The sequence below is a fragment of the Dromiciops gliroides genome, chromosome 4 (genome assembly GCF_019393635.1).
Source record: "Dromiciops gliroides isolate mDroGli1 chromosome 4, mDroGli1.pri, whole genome shotgun sequence".
Lineage (NCBI taxonomy): Eukaryota > Metazoa > Chordata > Mammalia > Microbiotheria > Microbiotheriidae > Dromiciops > Dromiciops gliroides.
This window is the reverse complement of record NC_057864.1, coordinates 405,984,731-406,004,083: the sequence shown is the minus strand read 5'-3', so window position 1 is coordinate 406,004,083 and position 19,353 is coordinate 405,984,731. Positions and strand designations below refer to the sequence as shown.

Here is a 19,353-nt window from a genome sequence, read left to right as displayed (position 1 = left end):
AAAGATAAAAGGAAGGGAATTAAAAATTAGTCATCAATGAAGATCTGATGGCGATGCCACTACCAATCTCCTCACTACCACCAACACACATGTCTGCATCTGTTTTGAAGGGCACTGCTTACTTTTAAAGTATTTTAACGCAAACATTGATATACATGCATGTTATCTGTGTGCATATGGGTTAAAACTCAGCGATGTTTTAAAAGTTTACTGGTTTTCTCCAATGTGTTTTACTGCTTAGATGGCAAAGTATGAAATAAAACAATTCAAATTAACTTATGTTTAAGCTTTCATTTAATGTTTTTAATAATCTTATTTACTTGATGCATGCCAATCAGGCGAAATTACCTTTTTTACAAACTGAGTAAGTTGTTTAAGTTTTGCTTAAAATGAAAACAACGACCCAAACAAAAAACCCACAACCCCAAACAAACTCGTACCCCACTCCCCAGAAAAGATTCCCAAAGAACACTGTGCAATTTGCTCTTAATTCAGAAACAGTATTTACTGCACTGTCCTTTGCTATTTCTAAGCAGTAAAATGTTTTGTTATAATTTCTTTACTTTAGATGACCTAGTCACATAAAAGTAGATTCTACATGAACAAATCATGCCTATCTCTCTTAACTGCTAGAACAAGAGTGGGTGGCTAAGAGCTACACTCCTGCAGGAAAGCCCACATGAGCAAAGTTTTTGTTTTGTTTTGTTTTTTAAATTAACAGATGCTGTGGGTGCCAGCAGAGAGGAGTTCTGGGTAGAAAAAGAGCATGCATGAGATTTTAGGGCATGATATTAATGAAAAGGAAAAACTTTAAAATGGTTAAGTTTTATAGGTTATTTTTTAAATGCTTCCAGAAATGTGCAATAGAAATAAGCCTCTTTATGAACAGCTATGTGGTGTGATTTTGACCAGTGAGTTATGTTATACAATGATTTAGTAATGAATTGAAAACATATGTACAATAAAAAATTTCTAAAACAAAAAGCACGTTTGTGCACGTACACACAGATAACATACAGAGCATCTTGTCTTCACATATTTAGCAATAAATTTGTCTGAACAAGCTAATGACTTTGAATCTAAGTGTCCAGTGATCATTAGTGACTTTTCAGAATTATGTAATCAATACTAATGCTGAAAAAAAAAAAAAACCCTTTAAAGTTCAGATTCCTATAAATCAACAGCATGTATGCAGCACCATGGTCATATACAATTCAAGAAAGAAAAGGGGAAAAAAAATCAGGAAAAATTATTCAAATTCTGTTTGGTAGGACAAAGGGTTGCATTCAAAGAGTTTGTTCCACATTGACTGGTCGTGCTATAACGGCTGCTGTATTCTAGTCCTTCATCCAGCAAGTCAATGGGCTGAAATATCAGGCATGACTGGCATTTCAATCCACTCTATAAAAAAAAGGCATCAGTAATGTCTCTGGGCACACCACTTTTTGCTCAAGTCTTGCAGTTTTTAACCAACTGTAAATTAATACAATTTTATTTTTGTTTAGAAGTGTCATTCAGGGTCCACTGACATGGCTTTTTACTCAATTCTATATGGTAACACAGCAATTAAAAGCAGCATTTACTTTTTCAGTGTTGGCAAGGATTTCATACAAAAAAAAAAAGCGAAATTTATGAATCTTTAAGAAGAAAAGAATCTCTGATAATTTTCAGATCATTCCTTAAAATGTTAAAAAATAAATTAAAAATATTATAATAAAATAATGTACTTGAATTTTATAAATGTTTTACAGAAGTATGTAAAACATTTCCAAAGGAAATGATATATAACTTACATTATAGAAAAAAAAAAGCAATTCTAAACGTAGTTTGTTTATAATGCATGTGATGTGATCAATTTAAGTAAAATACATATGGATTAATTTTGAAAAATTATACTATAATTATCCAAAAAGTAGAACTTACAGAGGATAGAACTAAAAACTTGGTCAATGTTCTTTCCTAATAGAAGCTTTTAATGACTTGTTTAAATACTTCCAAAGTTACATGTTGGGGAAAAATGAAATAGTCTTCTGAAAAGTGATCAATAGCTAAGCTAATCGATTCAGGAGATGAACTTACCTAATACACCACTAGGTTCAATAGGATACTCAAGGATTGATGTAGCTGGTGCCAGTGTGTAAGGGTACTCGTAGGGTGTGTAAATTAAACCAGCCTCAGGTCCTGGAGGAACTATTGCAGCAGTTGGATGAGGAGTTCCGTTTGGCATGACAGCGGTCTGTATTTGTCTGATCAAAGGCATTATGGTAGGGCCAGCTGGCGTAGGAGTACGCAGGGCAGCTGGTGGGAGAACAGGCGCAGGCCCAGTAATAATCCTTGGAGCCTGGGCTGTTGCTGCAAGAGAAAAGGCAAGGGCTGCTACAGTAAGCAAAGAAATTTAGAAAGAAGTATAGAGACAGCAGTACAAAATATGGAAAGAATGAGGGGGAATGGGGAAAAGAAAGGAAAAAAGCAGGAAAGAAGAAAATAAAAGGAAATCATTAGTACATGCGCTGATCACACAAAGTGCCAAAGCACACCAATCAAATGCACAAATAGCTTACCCAGTTCCCAGTGAGATTAAGAATAAACATGCAAAAATAAAAAAGCCATCAAAAAAGTAAGCTAGACTAACAGGTTATAAAGCACAAAAGCTTCTTTTAGTTTAAATATTTAATTTACCTATGCTTTTAAAGACTGCATGAGACTAAGATGCATGCAGGAAGGCAAAAGGAAACACTATTACGTATTTATGGCATAAAAAATAACTTGTAATTAAGTTTATAGAAATATAGTTATGTCTAAGTATTTCTAAATACCAGCCTACGATTCAACTTGGAGAAAAACTAACTTTCTTTGCGTTGAAGTAAGCCATGCTCTCAGAAGACAGATATAATTTCTAGCAGCTGCATTAGTTGACTACTTCTTAAGAGAAGTAATCTAAAATATGTCCTTATAGTACTTCTATTGATATTATTCTAGCCCATTCAAAAGTAAATTCAAGTGAACTTTTTTGTAAACCAGAATTACTTTCAGACAGTTAACTACATTTTACTTATTTAATAAAGTTTTTTTAGCTCTCCTTTTGCTTTGTTATATGAAACTAAAACTCCTATTTGTGCATGTAGTTAGTCTATATACCACCAGTATGAAATTCAATGATCACTTTCAAATGAAAAGTTAAACATCCTTATGCATGCTCAAATACATAAAAAGCAAAATGTGAATGAAAAAAGTATCACACCACTCATCTCTGTGAGCTCACATAAAATCAATAGCAACAACCCCCCAAAAAAACCCCAAAACCAAACCAAAACAAAACAAAAATACACTCCACAATGGAGGGAAAACATGCAAGCAAGATGACAGGAAAGAATTTAATATATAGTTTCACTTAGATAAACATTATCTATAAGATTATAAATACATTATCTGTGTATATATATGTGGGGGTACACTCATATATGTGTGTATTTGAGGTTATAAATTAATGTCAAATTGGTGCATATTTATAAAGTAGGAATTCAAGTTTAGAGCCTGAACTTGCAAGGAAAGTAACAAAAATATATTCTAAAACACCATATGTCAAGATAGGTTGGCATGATTAATGTAAATAGAATGTCCTTAATTTGTGAAAGTATTAAAAATGGTAGTATTGACTCTGTAACAAATGAATAATTGCTTCAATAGGTCTGCTACTGTTCATATATACTCCCGCTAAAAGGAGGTTTATTAAAAAAAAAAAACAGCAGAAAAAGCTACTACACTGGGCTAGTGTAATCCTTACGTGATTTAATGTTGGCATCTCTGTAGGTGCCATTCAGAATTGCAAGTTCCATCAGCTGCATCTTCTTAAGGCTGTCTTCTCCTTCTGCCTACACAGATGAAAAAGAGAAGAGCATTTATTATTTCAAAACAGAGCATTTACTTCATTAAAATAATCTGTGTATAAATTTGATAAACATTGTAAACATAGGTATGCTTACAGATATTCTGTTCTATTGGGCACCAGAGGTTTATAGCATTTGGGCACTAATACATAGGAAACAGAGCCTACACTATAGCAATGTTTGATTTCTTAATGTTCTTTTTAAAGATTTTCTTTAATGAGATAAATGACAGCATTAAACTCATATACAGTATTATTTTCTTTGGTATCATTTTACTCAATATGTAAAAAGGCAAATATCAACAGATTCAGAAAAAGAATAAACAATTCCAACCTATAGAATGAAATTTAAAAATTGTGATAAGTATTTTTGTCTTTATTTGCTTAGTAAAAAGACCTGGTTGAATACCTATAAAGACCAGACATAAAAATTTATATATATTTATAAGGTTTTAATTCAATTTGCTTATCAAAGGCTTCAAGTTTACCCGAATAAAATAGAAATACAAAATTTTTGGTATCAATGAAATACTCCTCCCCACCCCCAATCATTGTTAATTCTATCATCATCCTTGTCTTTCTTATTGCTGCTTCCCTCTTGCATTTGCCCTGCTACCACCTTAGTTCATTATCTCTTCTGTGAACTATTAGTTCCAGTTTCAATACTTTCTTCCTCCTCATCTATTTCCCATAGCACTGCCAAAATAATTTTTCTAATAGAGCTCTGATTCTCTCATTACTCTAAAACATTCAAAGAAACCACACTATCTACACCAAATAACACTAGGAATTCAAAATCCTTCACATCTTCACCCAATCTTACCTTTCTAGACTTCCTATCTATTAATACACTGCTATAAGAGAGTTAAATTATATAATCTGAGGTGCCCAAAACACATGTCAATAGCCTCTTTGCTTCCTATTCATTTCTGCTTGGAATACAAGCCTTTTACCCACAAAGCACACAAAGCCACTGTTTAAATTCCAGCTCAAATGCTACCTTCCTCAATCGCCTGATCTCCTTAGCAGCAAGCCATAGGTTTAGACATAGATATAAATCTGGAACAGACTTCAGGTAATGGATTCCAAAATAATCACTTCACTGATGAGAATGAGGAGCCAGAGGTGACGGGACTTGGCCAATGTCAAAAAACTTGTATTATTATTATTTTTTTGTAAAAACCTGTCTTGTACCATATGGTATATTTAGTCCTGTTTATTCCCCCCCCAAGATGATTTTTTTTGGGGGGGTGGGGGGTGGACACGGCGGCAATGAGGGTTAAGTGACTTGCCCAAGATCACACAGCTAGTAAGTGTCAAGTGTCTGAGGCTGAATTTGAACTCAGGTCCTCATGAATCCAAGGCTGGTGCTTTATCTACTACACCCCCCCCCGAACTCTATTATTCTTAGATCAGATGGTATGTCAATTATCTTTGTGTTTCCTAAAATAACCATACTGTACATAATGGGATATTTAATATTGCTTAATAATAATATACAGTATTCATTTAATAAGCACTTTAAGCTTTGCAAAAAATTATGTATATTTTATTTGATCCTCAGGACAACTCAGTGAGGGAAGTGCTATTATTATCCTCATTTTTGCAGATGAAGAAAGTGAAGCTGAGACTAAATGAATTGCCCAGTCACAAAACCGGTTAAGTGCTTGAGGCAGCATTTGAACTCAAGTCCTTCCTGCCTCCAAATTTTACTTATAATTCTTTAATAAGTATTTATGGATTCAATGACATAAGAGCTTAGGAGAATTCCTAATTATAAAATGAAAGATTATACTTGGAGTCTCTAAAAGTTCAAGCCAACCTTAAAACTACCATGATACCTAATAATGGGTAGCAGATGATGAAGGGATCTAAGTGAACTAAACAAGTTAAACTCAAGAAGTCAAGAACAGTATTTCCTTTCTCATCTGTTCTGAAGGCTGTTTTCTACTTTCCTCAAAAAGGAAAAAGTATGGCACCAAATAGAAATATGTAGGAGTACAACCTATTTACCGCGTAATACAAAGGACTATGGATAGAGTATAATAAAAAACATAACATCTGAAAACAAAGTAAAAAATTTATATTAGCGTTCCAATTTTCTCACATCTCTTGACATTTACCATTTTCCTTTTCTGTTAATATAACTAATTGGATAGGTGTAAGGTGGTACTTCTCTGAAGTTTTAATTTGCATTTTTCTAATCAGTAGTGATTGAGAACATTTTTTCATATGGCTGTAGACAGGCTTTAATTTCTTCATCTGAAAACTGCCTTTTCATATCATTCGACCATTTATCAGTTGGGCAATGACTTATATTCTTATATATTTGATTCAGTTCTATTTATTTTAGAAATGAGGCCTTTATCAGAAACACGGACTGTAAAGATTGTTCTCTATCTCATCTTTGGTCATAAATTCTTCCCTTCTCCATAGATCTGACAAGTAAATTATTCCTTCCTTTTCTAATTTCCCTGTGGTATCACCCTTTATGTCTAGATCATGTACCCATTTTGACTTTACTTTGGTATACAGTGTAAGATGTTGGTCTATGCCTATTTTCTGCCATACTATATTCCAGTTTTCCCAGCAGTTTTTGTTAAATAGTGAGTTCTTATCCTGGAGGCTAGAGTCTTTGGATTTATGGAGACTGCTATATTCATTTACTACTGTGTTTTGCGTGCCTAACCTATTCCACTGAGCCACCACTCTATTTCTTAGTCATTACCAAATAGTTTTGATGGTTGCTGCTTTATTAAGTTTTAGATCTGGTACAACAGCTACGCCACCTTCCTTTGCATTTTTCCCATTAATTCCCTAGATATTCTCGACTTTTTGTTCTTCCATATAAATTCTGCTACTATTATACACTGTTATGCACTGTTGGTGGAGCTGTGAACTTATCCAACTATTCCGGAGAGCAATTTGGAACCATGCCCAATAGGCTATAAAACTGCGCATACCCATTGAGCCAACAAAGAGCTCATAAAAAAGGGAAAAGGGCCCACATGTACAAAAATATTTATAGCTGCTCTTTTTGTGGTGGCAAAGAATTGGAAACTGGCTAACTGTGGTATAGGAATATAATGTAATACTATTGTGCTACAAGAAATGATGAGCAGGCAGATTTCAGAAAAACCTGGGAAGATTTACATGAATAGATGCTGAGTGGAATGAGCAGAACCAATAGAACATTGTACACACTATCAACAAAACTGTGTGATGATCCACTATGATAAACCTAGCTCTTCTCAGCAATATAATGCTCCATGATAATGCGAAAGAATCATTATGGAAAATACTCTCCACATCTGAATGCAGATTGAAGCATACTTTTTTCACTTTTGTTGGGATTTGTGTTGTTTCTTGCGGTTTTTTCCCCCCTCTTTTTGGATTCTTCTCTCACAACATGACTAATGTGGAAATATGTTTAACATGACTGTACATAACCTACATCAGAATGTTTGCTAGCTTCGGGAGAGGGGAAAGAAAAGAGGATGGTAGAAAAATCTGGAACTCAAAATCTTACAAAAATGAATACTAAAAACTATATTTACATGTAATTGGAATAAAATAATATAAAAAAACTAATAAAAAAAGAAAAATCTTATTTGTTCTTAAAATTCAGGTAAGGGACTGAAGAGAACAAGATGGAACAGAAATACCGTAACTTTCTTTTCAATGAAAACTATTGGAAAATAAAACAAAATCCAACATGTCATATTAAAAATATCACTTCCTGGGAGGGAAGAGGGGAACAAGGAGTGAGAAATAACTGTCATAAATATAATGTTCAGTGTGTTTTAGCAAATGATTGTAACAAATGTCCTACAGGGTCTATGATATCTAGGCTGGTTTCATAATTATGTTAGAATGTTTTGTTATTTTAAAAATCCTACACTTTCAAAAATCAGCTGGGTCTTTTTTTCCCTACAACAGTACTCTGCTGCCTATTCTCAAGAGTTCATGGAACAATCAATACTTTATCATAGAATTGTTATTAGATAAAAAGTGCACCTTTCACTTAATAAGGTCCTGACTTAAGTTAACATGAAATTAGCCTCAATAACTAAATACATAATTTAAAAAAGCTATGTTGTACAAATATCAAAACAAAATAACATAACTTTTAAAAATGTTTTAATAAATTGAATGAAACATGTTATTACCTTGAAACTTTATGCTTCATTATAATGAAAACATTGTAAAAAACCAAACTTCTAAGTTTTTCAATCCACCAAATTTCCATGACTTCTTGCTCTATTTCACTGCAGTTTCTCACAGATATGGTCAATCTTTCAACTACGAGCATTTCACTTCTTTGTTCTATGACCAAATTTTTTACCATTTCTATCTTTTCTTGCATCTTATGATGTCTAACCCTGGGTCTTTTTGTCCTCATACTGGCCACATCCATTCCTCTTCCATTCTTTAGTTCTTTTCCAGGCCATAATTTCTTCATTAGCTACACTTCAACTCCTACCAATCTCAGCCACTTAGCAAATCACTTCAACTTGACACTATCCTTCACCCTTTGCCCAACTGTTAAGCCACAGTAAACCGCAACCCTGGATTACTCCTCACCAGCTACCTTTATTCATGTGTTGCCAGATGTATCAAGAGGAAATCATAAACTGTTCTGAATGGGTCCACTACAAATTTTTATCTAATCTCAACTAGATCGTCACTGTTTCAAAAGTCAAATATTTGATTTTCCCCCTAAATTCACTCGCATGCAGCAAATGTTAAAAGGTTCTTTCCAACTTTTTGGTAAGAGTCCTTGTCGTAGGTCCCTTTCCCACTAAACTCTTGATTTCACCTTATATTTCAATGAAAAAAACTGAGGCTATTTGCTGAAAGCTTCCTTTCAGATCTTCTTCATCTCATATCATTCAGCTGTCTTCTCCCACCATCTCCTTCATTCAGATGAAGTGTTGGGTTCTTCTTACCAAAGCCAATCTCTCCCTCTACATGTAATATTAATTCCATCACCTGTCTTATCAAGCAGATTGTCCCTCACCCTCCCCTATCATCATCATCTCTCTTCTGGCACCTTATCTCCCCTTTCTTAAAAAACAATTAAACTAAAAATCCTATGGAAAAAAATGTCAAAAACTATCCTTACGGGGCAGCTAGGTGGTGCAGTGGATAAAGCACCAGACCCGGATTCTGGAGGACCTGAATTCAAATCCAGCTTCAAACACATGACACTTACTAGCTGTGAGACCCTGGGCAAGTCACAAGTCAACACTTCTAAACTTCTCTATTAATTGTTAAGTGTATCTACCATCATCTTCCCACTCAAGACTGCAACCTTGGTGTCATCCTTGACTCCTCAGTTTCACTCTTTATCAATCCACTGCCAAATTTTATTGCTCCTACCTTTAAAAACATCTCTCATTTCTGTCCCCTTCTCTGCACTCATAGCCAAAACCCTAGCTCAGCCTCCTCTTGCCATGACTATCACAATAGCATTGAAACTAGTCTCCATGTCTCAAATCTCTCTCTACATCAACACTCCATTTAGCTGTCAAAATGATATTTCTAAAGCAGAAGTCTGTCCATTTCACCTCCTCTGCTCAAGGAGATCCAGCAGATCTCTCTTACCAACAAGATAAACATACCCCTTGTCCCATCTGAGGTACAAAGCTGTTTAGAACTTGGTCCCTTCTTACCCTTCTAGTCTTTTCACACTATATTCTCCCTCCAGGAACAATGGCTTGCTGGCAGCTCCTTGAATATGGCACTCTGTCTACTGTTTCTTATGGCTAATTAAATGTTATATTTTGCTATGTATATACTAACACAATTTTGGTCTGAAAGGTGAAAGACTTATAAGTATTTAAAAGTAAGGCTATGGGGTGGGGTGGGGAGCTGGGTGGTGAAGTGGATAAAGCACTGGCCCTAGATTCAGGAGGACCTGAGTTCAAATATGACCTCAGACATTTGATACTTACTAGCTGTGTGACCCTAGGCAAGTCACTTAACCCTCACTGCCACACAAAAAAAAAAAGAAAAAAGAAAAAAGAAAGGCTATAGTTATGAGATTCTTAAAAAGGTTTTCTTTTTTTTTTTAAAGCAACAGTAAGTTCTCTAAGGAATAGGTATAAATATTTTATAGTCTGTACAGAATCTTACTAAATATTATTAGAGACACCAAATATTGAAAGAAGTTAGTGGTTTAGAATTGCAATTAAGTATATTTTTAAAAATGTTAATGTGAATGTAAGGCTCTAAGTATCTCATGCACCGAAATGTGAAATTTTTATTTTGCAACCTCCTACACCTATTGTATGCTTAACCCCCTTCAAAATTCTCTCTCTGAAACATTAATACTCTTATTTCTCAGAAGATGGCAGCGTTTATTATATGAAGTAATTACTTTTAGCCCTAAGAAGCTCTTTTTCAATGGTGCCCATGTTAAATATTATGATAATGCACATCTCCATTTACGTTAAATTGTCATAGTTCTTTGAAATCTTGAAACAGAAAAACATTTAAGCAACCTGACAAACAGTATCAGTGTGTTATTTTAAAAAACATATTATAGTCATATAGACTCTAAATCCATCCTTTTATTTAGCCCATCCTCTCTTCATCAGAGCTGAGAGTTGACGTGTTCTTTTCTAGCTCTGGGCACTCCTATAGGCACTTGGTTGATGTTGCATCAGAGTAATCTCTGAAGTGATCCTACCTGTACCACATTTACAATAATGCCCACCTATTTGTAAGTGGCTTTAAGCAACATCAATAAGATCTCTTAAAGACAGATTTTATAATGCTTAGCAAAAGCCTGGACTGTTTTATCCTACATATTCTCATAGTTTCTCATTTCTTATGCACTATATAAAATGCAGATTAATAAAACATTTTAAATTTTACCTTTGCTTTGGGAATCTAATTCCTCATACAGAAACTTAGAAGACTACTGAATGAATATGAAAGGCAGAAATAATATGCAAGGGATTTTTATCATAAGAAAATGATTTTCTGTTTAAGGAAGCAATTTCAGAATTGTTATTGGCAGAATCAGGATGCACAAGTACATATAAAAAAGAATGCTCAATAACTTACCTAAAATATCCACTGAGACCATCATCATGCTTAAAAGAAAATGGATGAGAATGCTTTGAGGACAATATTATATCATAAAGTATAGACATTCTCAAAAAAAGGTCCAGTTATATCTGGCTTTTACATAGTTTGTTTCCAAAAAGTTGCACTTAAATGGAAAAATACCTTATATTAATCTAGCATTCTATCTAAGAGTAAGGTACACCTGAATTCAGCACCCATAACACAAGAAACTGAAAGAAACCACTTTTTTCATATCATAAGTTAATTTCTTTTGGCTATGATTAAATGACTTCTATGAAACTCCAATTTTATTCTGAAACAGTGTAATGCTCATGAAGACTTCCATAAAACAGATTCCTCTCATACCTTTAATAGGCACTGAAATGAACCATGGAGTATATCCTACTAATGACTAATGTAAAGGAACTCTATAGAAAACACTTTCTCACAATTTTTTTGTTGTGTAGTCATTTTTCTGTCACGTCCAAATCATGACCCCTTTTGGGGTCTTCTTGGCAAAGATGCTGGAGTAGTTTGCTATTTTCTTCTCCACCTCATTTTCCAGATGAGGAAACTGAGGTAAACAGGGTTAAAAGACTTGCCCAGAGTCACAAAGATAGGCTTCAGACTAAGAGTCTTCTTGACTCTAAGCCTAGTACTCTATCTACCATGCAACCTCACTGTCCCTTTCTCACAATATTTAGGCTTATAATAAAATTTGTTTTACTGAGCACACAGTGATTAGTGGTAAGGATGAGGATGACATAAATGTACACTTTAAAATGAACAACTAATGCAATTTAAAAACAATGTAAGACAGTTTTTTTTACCAAAAAAAAAAAAAAAAGGGTTATATATTCTTTTACCAATTCATGAGATTTGAGTAGTACAAGTAAAGAGTTAAAACTGGTTGTAGAGATTACATATAGTTACAAGGGATGAACTATTTATTCACTAAATATACCAATAATCACAATACTGTATACTTATTCTGGAGTTGACTAAAGCCAAAATGAAAATAACTCAATCTTTCAACTCAGTAAGAGTTCTTTACATGATGATCAGAGTAAAGTACGAAACTGGTAGAACCACAAAATAAAAATGGCTAACTCCAGTATTTCTGAAGGGGTTTGTTTTCTCTATAAATGACAGAAAAGTGGTCAATAATTCCAATTTCAGATGTATGTATTGTATCAGGAAGTAGAAATGGCATAAAAATTAGAACAGGTTGACTAGACCAAGTATACCGCCCCCTCCCTCGCCCCCCCATGAAGCAAGAGATCTAGGCTAAAGGCAACACAATTTAGCAATGTGAGAGATCCAATCTTAATGGAACACATAGGACACTTGGTAATTCTGCCTAATAGGATGATCCGAATGAATAATGATAGTAGATAATCAAATAAATTAAAACGTGCAGATATATGATCTAAAGAACAGAAAAAGGTAAAGACTTTTTTTAACAAAAAGGCTAACAAGATCCTTTAAACCTAGTTAAAATGGACATTGCTTTTAGTGATGTGAAGTAGGCACAGGAGCGAATGGAGAAAAATAACTTGGAGATTATGGCTCAGGAATAAATATTCAAAGAGTTCAAAGGCATGTACGTTATTCAAAGTAAGCATTTCTTTGTATATAATGTGAATGCTTGCTTCAATGCATATTTATTATTTATTAAGTCTTAGTGTTAGGTGTGGGGGAACAAAAGACAAAAACTAGACAGTCCCTACCCTCAAGAAGCTTACATTTTATGCATTGGGCAGGGGTGGGAACAAGATAAATAATTCTAAAAGTTGGGGGAGGATTCACTGAAACTTTAAAAACTCAAAGAAGGTAGGCCAGAAAATATAAAGCTTCTTAAACTGTGGGTCATGACCCTTATGGGGTTGTGTAACTGAATGTAGGGGTCACAAAAAATTACCTATTGTATATACCTATATACCCAGGGTAGCATAAATATTTCTTGGAAGGGTGGCAAGTGGAAAAAGTTTAAGAAGCCCTGATACAGATGACCTGAAAACCTCTGAAAACTACAGGCTGAATTTAAATATGGAAAAATAAAAGCAAGCTATACATAATGGAGATATGCACTTTCAGTATAGGATATTCCAAATGAAAATACCCCCTTTACTTCATGTTTAAGTTCAGAATTTAAAAACAACAACTGGAAGTCACACAAAATGACATAACCCAAACATAAAGATAACTGGCATTTAGATGAGAACGATTATCTAAGCTTTAAAATTATATGAATAATTCAGGGACACATAGTTGAGATTATGGGAAACACAGAAATGGCCTGATTCTACCCTCTTCCAAAACATACTATAAACCATTAGCGGACCTATCTTTCCTAAACAGGTCTTTGGTAACACATTGTCTCCTGTTCAAAAGTGACTCACATGCCCACAAGATAATTCAGCTTAATTCAACAATTATTTAATAAGCACCTATAATATACAATGCAATTTACAAGGCAATGGGGAGATGAATTTAAAACAAACAAACAAACTCTGTCCTCAGTGAATTTACATTCTGTTATTCCATAGATGGCTAGGGCAGGAGGGATATAACATATACATAAGTAAATTTTAAAGTAAATACAAATAATACAAAATGATTTAAAGAGGGAGAAAATATGAATGGGGTAGGGGAGAGGCTCAAGAAAGGCACAGCATATGTGGTGGAAATAGATCTGTGCTAGGGATTGTTCACGGTGGCTTGGAAGAAAGAGTACATTATAGACAAGTGAGTCAATTGTACAGGTGTATAGATATGTAATATACACAAAAAATATGAATGAATGAAAGACATGAATCTTTTGCCATGTGGAAAAGCACCAGCAATAGAAACTGCAAAACAAGACATTCTCAAGGGGCACACATTCATCAATATATAGGCTGTGCTCCAAGTCATATAGAAATGCCAGGGTGCTTAGGGTGGGACAGTGAAGCACAAGGTAATATTCTTTCATATTATTTCCACTGATAAAATAAACCTAAACATCAATTACTGATGTTGAAACATCTGACAGCAATAAGGATTTAGGGGGGGAAAGAACTCTTAAGTAGTTCTAGCTGCTGAGGAGGTAGAAGTAGTGCCAGGTCACATCTCCACAAAAAATGATTCCCTAAAGGAGAGCTACAGACACTGAACTAAAAGCAGGTCTGTCGGTGTTGGGAATGGAGGGAGGGGCTTACTATTTCTTGGTTACTGGCCTCAGTATGGGGGAGTTGGGGAAGAGGTGCCTCCATTGGGGTTAGCAAGAAGGTAATAGCAATGATTTAACCTGACATGCACACTCTGTATCTCCAGTTTCACCCTCAGGGTATGTTGTTACTTCAGCTAGGCTTGCTTGTCTGCCCTGGTGGTGGGCAGGGCTGACCCCTTCTAAGTGAATTGGAGGCTAGGCTAGTCCAAAGAAGGGGTAAGATTTGTGTGATGGTGCAGAAGAACAATGACAAACTTCAACAGCCTGGAAATCTACTTTCTCCCCAAGTCTTAACTACTCTTAATCCAAGAAGCAAACCTACTATCTACATCGTCCTCCCAAAGTGCTGTGTTCTTCATGTGGCATTGGAGCTAATCAATTTCCTTACCTAAAATGTGCTCAAACATTCTTTTAGACCTATTAGATATAACAAGACATCTTATACATACTAGAGCTTGTTGTGATAGGTAGCAAAGTACTCGGGGAGAAAGAGTTGACTGTCACTAACATTTGGAGAATAGCTAGTTGGTGCAAGAATAGAGTATTATTTTGCTATGAAAAATTACTAGTATGAAGAATTCAGAGAAGCATGGAAAGATTTCCACGAACTCAGATACAATGCTTACAATGATGTAATTAATATAAATAGAATTGAATCTTGTGTGATTATATAATTAACATCTTGGTTCAGGAGAGAAGCTGACAAAATGTACCCTGTTTTCCTTAATTGTACAGGTGAACGTGAGTTTGAAACACTGTATCAGAAATGTGTGCTAGGTAGGTTAGTTCTGCTGAATGACATTTTTCTCTTTTTTAAAAATGTCACAGGGAATGTTTTATTGGATAGGAGAAGAAGGAGATGTATATTTGAAATTAATGCAATGCTAGGGAATGTGCCATCTCAGAGACAGGTAACGGGTGGCCACAGACAATTTATATAACCTCTGTGAGATCCCTTTGCCTCACCTACAAAATAGTACTAACAATACTTTGGTTATCAAACTCAAAGGGTTACTATAAAGCTTAGATGAGACAGAGTACATCAAATACTTTATAAACTTTAAGGCACTACATAAATATGGATATTCCTTGTTGTAAAAACAAAAGATATAATGTTTTAAAAGCATCTCTCCACTCTTTTACAGAATGATGTTTCCCTCTATATTCAATACTGTTAGACATTTATCATTATTGCTGTGTATCCCCTCATAAATCATTATTTTGTTCCTTTAATTTTTGGAGGTTGAAGCTTTATTTATCAGACTGGACTATGAGCTCCTCTGTGATCTTCACAGTCTTACAACAGAGGTGTCAAACTCATGGCCTGCATACATCCCACAACACTTGAGTGTGGGCCCAAACAGTATTAAAATGTAATTGGGAAATACTAACAAAAAAATAAAAACAAGAAAATACAAATAATATCAATATGCAGTTTTCTAAGTCAATACATGACCCACAGGGATTCTTATTTACAGTTTGCTGGTTTGAGTTTGACAACATTGCCTTACAAGATGTTCATGCATAAAAGAGTCACAATATTTTACAGATTCTCACACAAGTTATCTCACAAGGATAATTAGTAGAAAAATGTCTTAAAGGTAGAAATAGTAAAGTAGTGAAAATTAATTAGTGACATACTGAAGTGATAATTAGTGATATACAGAATTATCAGACAGTGTAGAAACTCATGAGTTCATAATTCCCTCTATTTAAAAGATCAGAATATTTATTACTATTGACTTTTTTAAAAGGGTACGTTCTATACATCAATGGACTTAGATGTAGAACAGAAAAAATGATTAATGTGGGAAATTCAAGACTCCTTCCTTTTGGAGGCTTATGAAATAGTAGGTGGTCAAGGAAATAAGTGATTTTAAGTACATACATGCAGAAGACTAATAAATATACATATAAATATATCCTGCAAATTATCATTTTATAATAGTTACCAAGATAGTATAATCAAGGCTTAATGCAACACAGAAAAGTCCTCTTATGCTATTGTCTGGGGATGATTTATCTCATTGGTCTTATGGCACTATATATCCTTTAATGTTTAATTTTCATGGGATTAATTATATTAAGGGAAAATATACTTGCATCAGCATTACACTTCTCACTAGATGTATAACTATGATTTTCTACAGAATCTTTAATTTGGATCTCAAATTGAGAAATTAATGTGTTGAAATCATGTACCTAACCAAAAAGGTTATGCAATGAAAATCAGCAGCAAAAATTCTTTCAGTTTCAAAAGATCAATTTTGAAAACCTTCTTTCTCTTCCTTGCCTTTCATATAAAAGGCAAAATTGAATGCTAAAAACTTATTTATTCATTATGATGATTCTTAAATTAGATTCTTTCTCTTCTACTTTTCACATCTACCATGTAAATAAAATGCCAATCAAAATACATGGAGATTATTTCACTACCTCATATCTAGTCTCCATTCCTATAATCTTTGCTATCTTCTATAAATATGGCTCTGGGATAATTTTCCTTAACTGTAATTTTGTTATTTCAATTAAAAAATGTTTCATTGGATCCCTGTTTATCATATCAAATGTAAACCTCATAATTTAGAATTTCAAATATACCAACTTTATAGCCCTTTGTCTACTAAAACTAGATTTTTTTCCCTTTTCCCCTCCAACACAAACTCTCTTGTAGACATCATTCTAGTTTTCCAGTTATTAATTTTTTTCTTGTATTACACATCTTTGACCATATCCCTTTACTTCTCCCACAAGATCATTTTAATCACTGACTTGGGTAAAGGTATAGATAATACACAAAAAGTCACTATAATGTATGATCTTTAACCCTGTAATGTCACTTACTACAAGGCATAGAGCACAGGAAAACACACACACACACACACACACACACACACACGTTGTGTGTGTCTATATTGCTATAATAATCATTGTAGCATAAGAAATTATGAATGTGAGGAAATCAGAGAAACCTGTTAAAGCATGCATGAATTGATACACAGTGAAATGAGAACAAGAACAACTTGCATTATGACCATAATTTTAAATTAGAATAACTTTTGAAAGACCACTGAACTCTAATTAGTGCAGTGACCAAGCATGAGTTTGTAAAACTGACAAGCATGTTGTCTCCTTCAACACAAAGGTGATGGACTAGAGGTGTAGAATGATATATTTTAGGACAATGCTAAAGAGTTTGATTGTCTCAAATGAACACATTCATTTGTTAAAAGAGAGAGCAAATTAGCAAATAGTGATAGAATTAAGAAAAGAAAATAAGAAAATATACTGATAGTATGCTTATCAAATTTTCAAATGACACAAAGATAGGAGGGATTATTAAAATATAGGACACATCAGAGTCTGAGTAAATATGCTCTAAATAGTACCAAGTTTAATATGGTAACAATAAACACAACATTTTATATTGGCATTCATAAAATAAAACTGGAAAGAATAATGGTATACTAAAAAGAACACTGGTTTTGAAATACGATCTTTGTTAGGTTCAAATTCCAGATGTGACATTTCACTTTCCTCACAACTAGATAACCTCTAGGAATGTAGCTATTAGATAGCAGAATGTTTAAGTTTGTGAAGGCCAAAATTTGATATATGGAGTGTTATTTGGGTGAGTCGCCTTAATATTGGTGTCCTGGAAATATTAGGGACCCTTTTAGGTTTAACCTCCCCCTCTGAACTGCCCTTTTTAGATATTTCTCCCAGGCCAATAAGAAAGGAGCCTCTAAGCTTTAGTTCACAAAAGGATCAGATTTTATTACTTGGGAATTAATTAAACAACAAAGGTGAAACTAATAAAAATGAAAGATAAGGTAATAGGAAAATAGAAATACAGAGAAATGCTCTTAACTCTAAACTTAGCCTATTAGGGTTTTCCATAATTAAACTCACCAAACACCTGAACAGCCCGCCAGTCTAAGGCTGCTTGTGCGCCACCCGGACCGTAGTCGCCACACCAAGAGCACAAACCCAGCTCAAGACTGAGTTCCGAAAATTGCCTCGCGTTCTGGAAGCAGCCTGCCTCCCTTCAGCAAGCTTTCAATCTCTCCTCCCCCAAAAGAGGAGGTCCTTCAAGGCTGCCTTTCTCAGTTCAGTACAATACCTAACCTCTGGGTGGGCCAGGTGTGGCCCCTCCCAAATGAGTTAGCTAAAAACGGGAATATTAATCTTTACCACAAATAATTTTTATCACAAGTTTCAGTAGTCTGTAAATTGATTATCAGTCAGCAGTATGAGATGACTACCAAAATGAGCTAATAAAATCTTTGGCTTAATTAAGAGTCACAGAATCCAGAATTATGGAGGTGGTTGTCCCATGGTATTTTCATCTGGTCAGAAGAAACCTGGAGTACTCCACTGCATTACCAAGTATGAAGGCTAGTAAATTAGAAAGAGTTTATGACAAGGCCTCTATATCATGTGCCCTAAGATAAGGAGGCACAGAAGAAAAACATTAGTTCAAAAATTTGAAAGATGGGCATGTGGAAGACGAATTAGACTTATTTTGCTTGACCAGAGATGGAAGAATTAGGAGCAGTAAAGAAGCAAATTTGAGCTCAATATATTAAAAAACAAATGGGGGCAGCTAGGTGGCACAGTGGATAGAGCACCGGCCCTGGATTCAGGAGTGCCTGAGTTCAAATCCGGCCTCAGACACTTAACACTTACTAGCTGTGTGACCCTGGGCAAGTTACTTAACCCCAATTGCCCCACAAAAAACCCCAAAAGTTATAGCTAGTTAAGTAGTTGTGGGAGATAAACAGAAGTGGATTCTTTGGGGTTAAGTGGCTTGCCCAGGGTCACACAGCTAGTAAGTGGCTATTATGTGCAAATACCACATAAAAAATTGGTATAAGATATGGTATTTTTCCTTCAAGGAAATATTTCCGGACATGGGAAAAAGACAAGAATAATAAAGTAACAATACAAAAATTAAATAAAAATACAAGAACTACCACAAGACATTCCTCTGAGTCAGGAAGATCCAAGTTCAGTTCCTGCCTCAGGTTCTTATTAAGAATATAACACTTAGGGGCAGCTAGGTGGTGCAGTGGATAGAGCACTGGCCTTGGATTCAGGAGGACCTGAGTTCAAATCCAGCCTCAGACACTTGACTAATTATCCTTGTGAGATAACTTGTGTGAGAATCTGTAAAATA

At 34.6% G+C, this 19,353-nt stretch overlaps 1 protein-coding gene across 6 annotated transcripts in view; it reads right to left on the bottom strand.

The window, feature by feature from the left end:
* The window catches only part of QKI (QKI, KH domain containing RNA binding), a 214,571-nt gene that overhangs the window by 11,178 nt on the left and 184,040 nt on the right, over positions 1-19,353 (bottom strand). For 3 of the 6 annotated variants that reach the window (XR_006356281.1, XM_044000753.1, XM_044000755.1), the window contains exons 5-6: positions 3,785-3,872; positions 2,080-2,376 (exon numbers count right to left, since the gene is read on the bottom strand). Coding sequence is in view for 5 of the 6 variants with exons in the window: in XM_044000753.1 (XP_043856688.1) it covers positions 2,080-2,376; positions 3,785-3,872 (385 nt within the window). In the remaining variant the exon portion in view is untranslated. Of the gene's footprint in view, positions 1-4; positions 1,402-2,079; positions 2,377-3,784; positions 3,873-19,353 lie in introns of those variants that run through there. The other 3 variants (XM_044000754.1, XM_044000752.1, XM_044000751.1) reach the window with 3 other exon arrangements.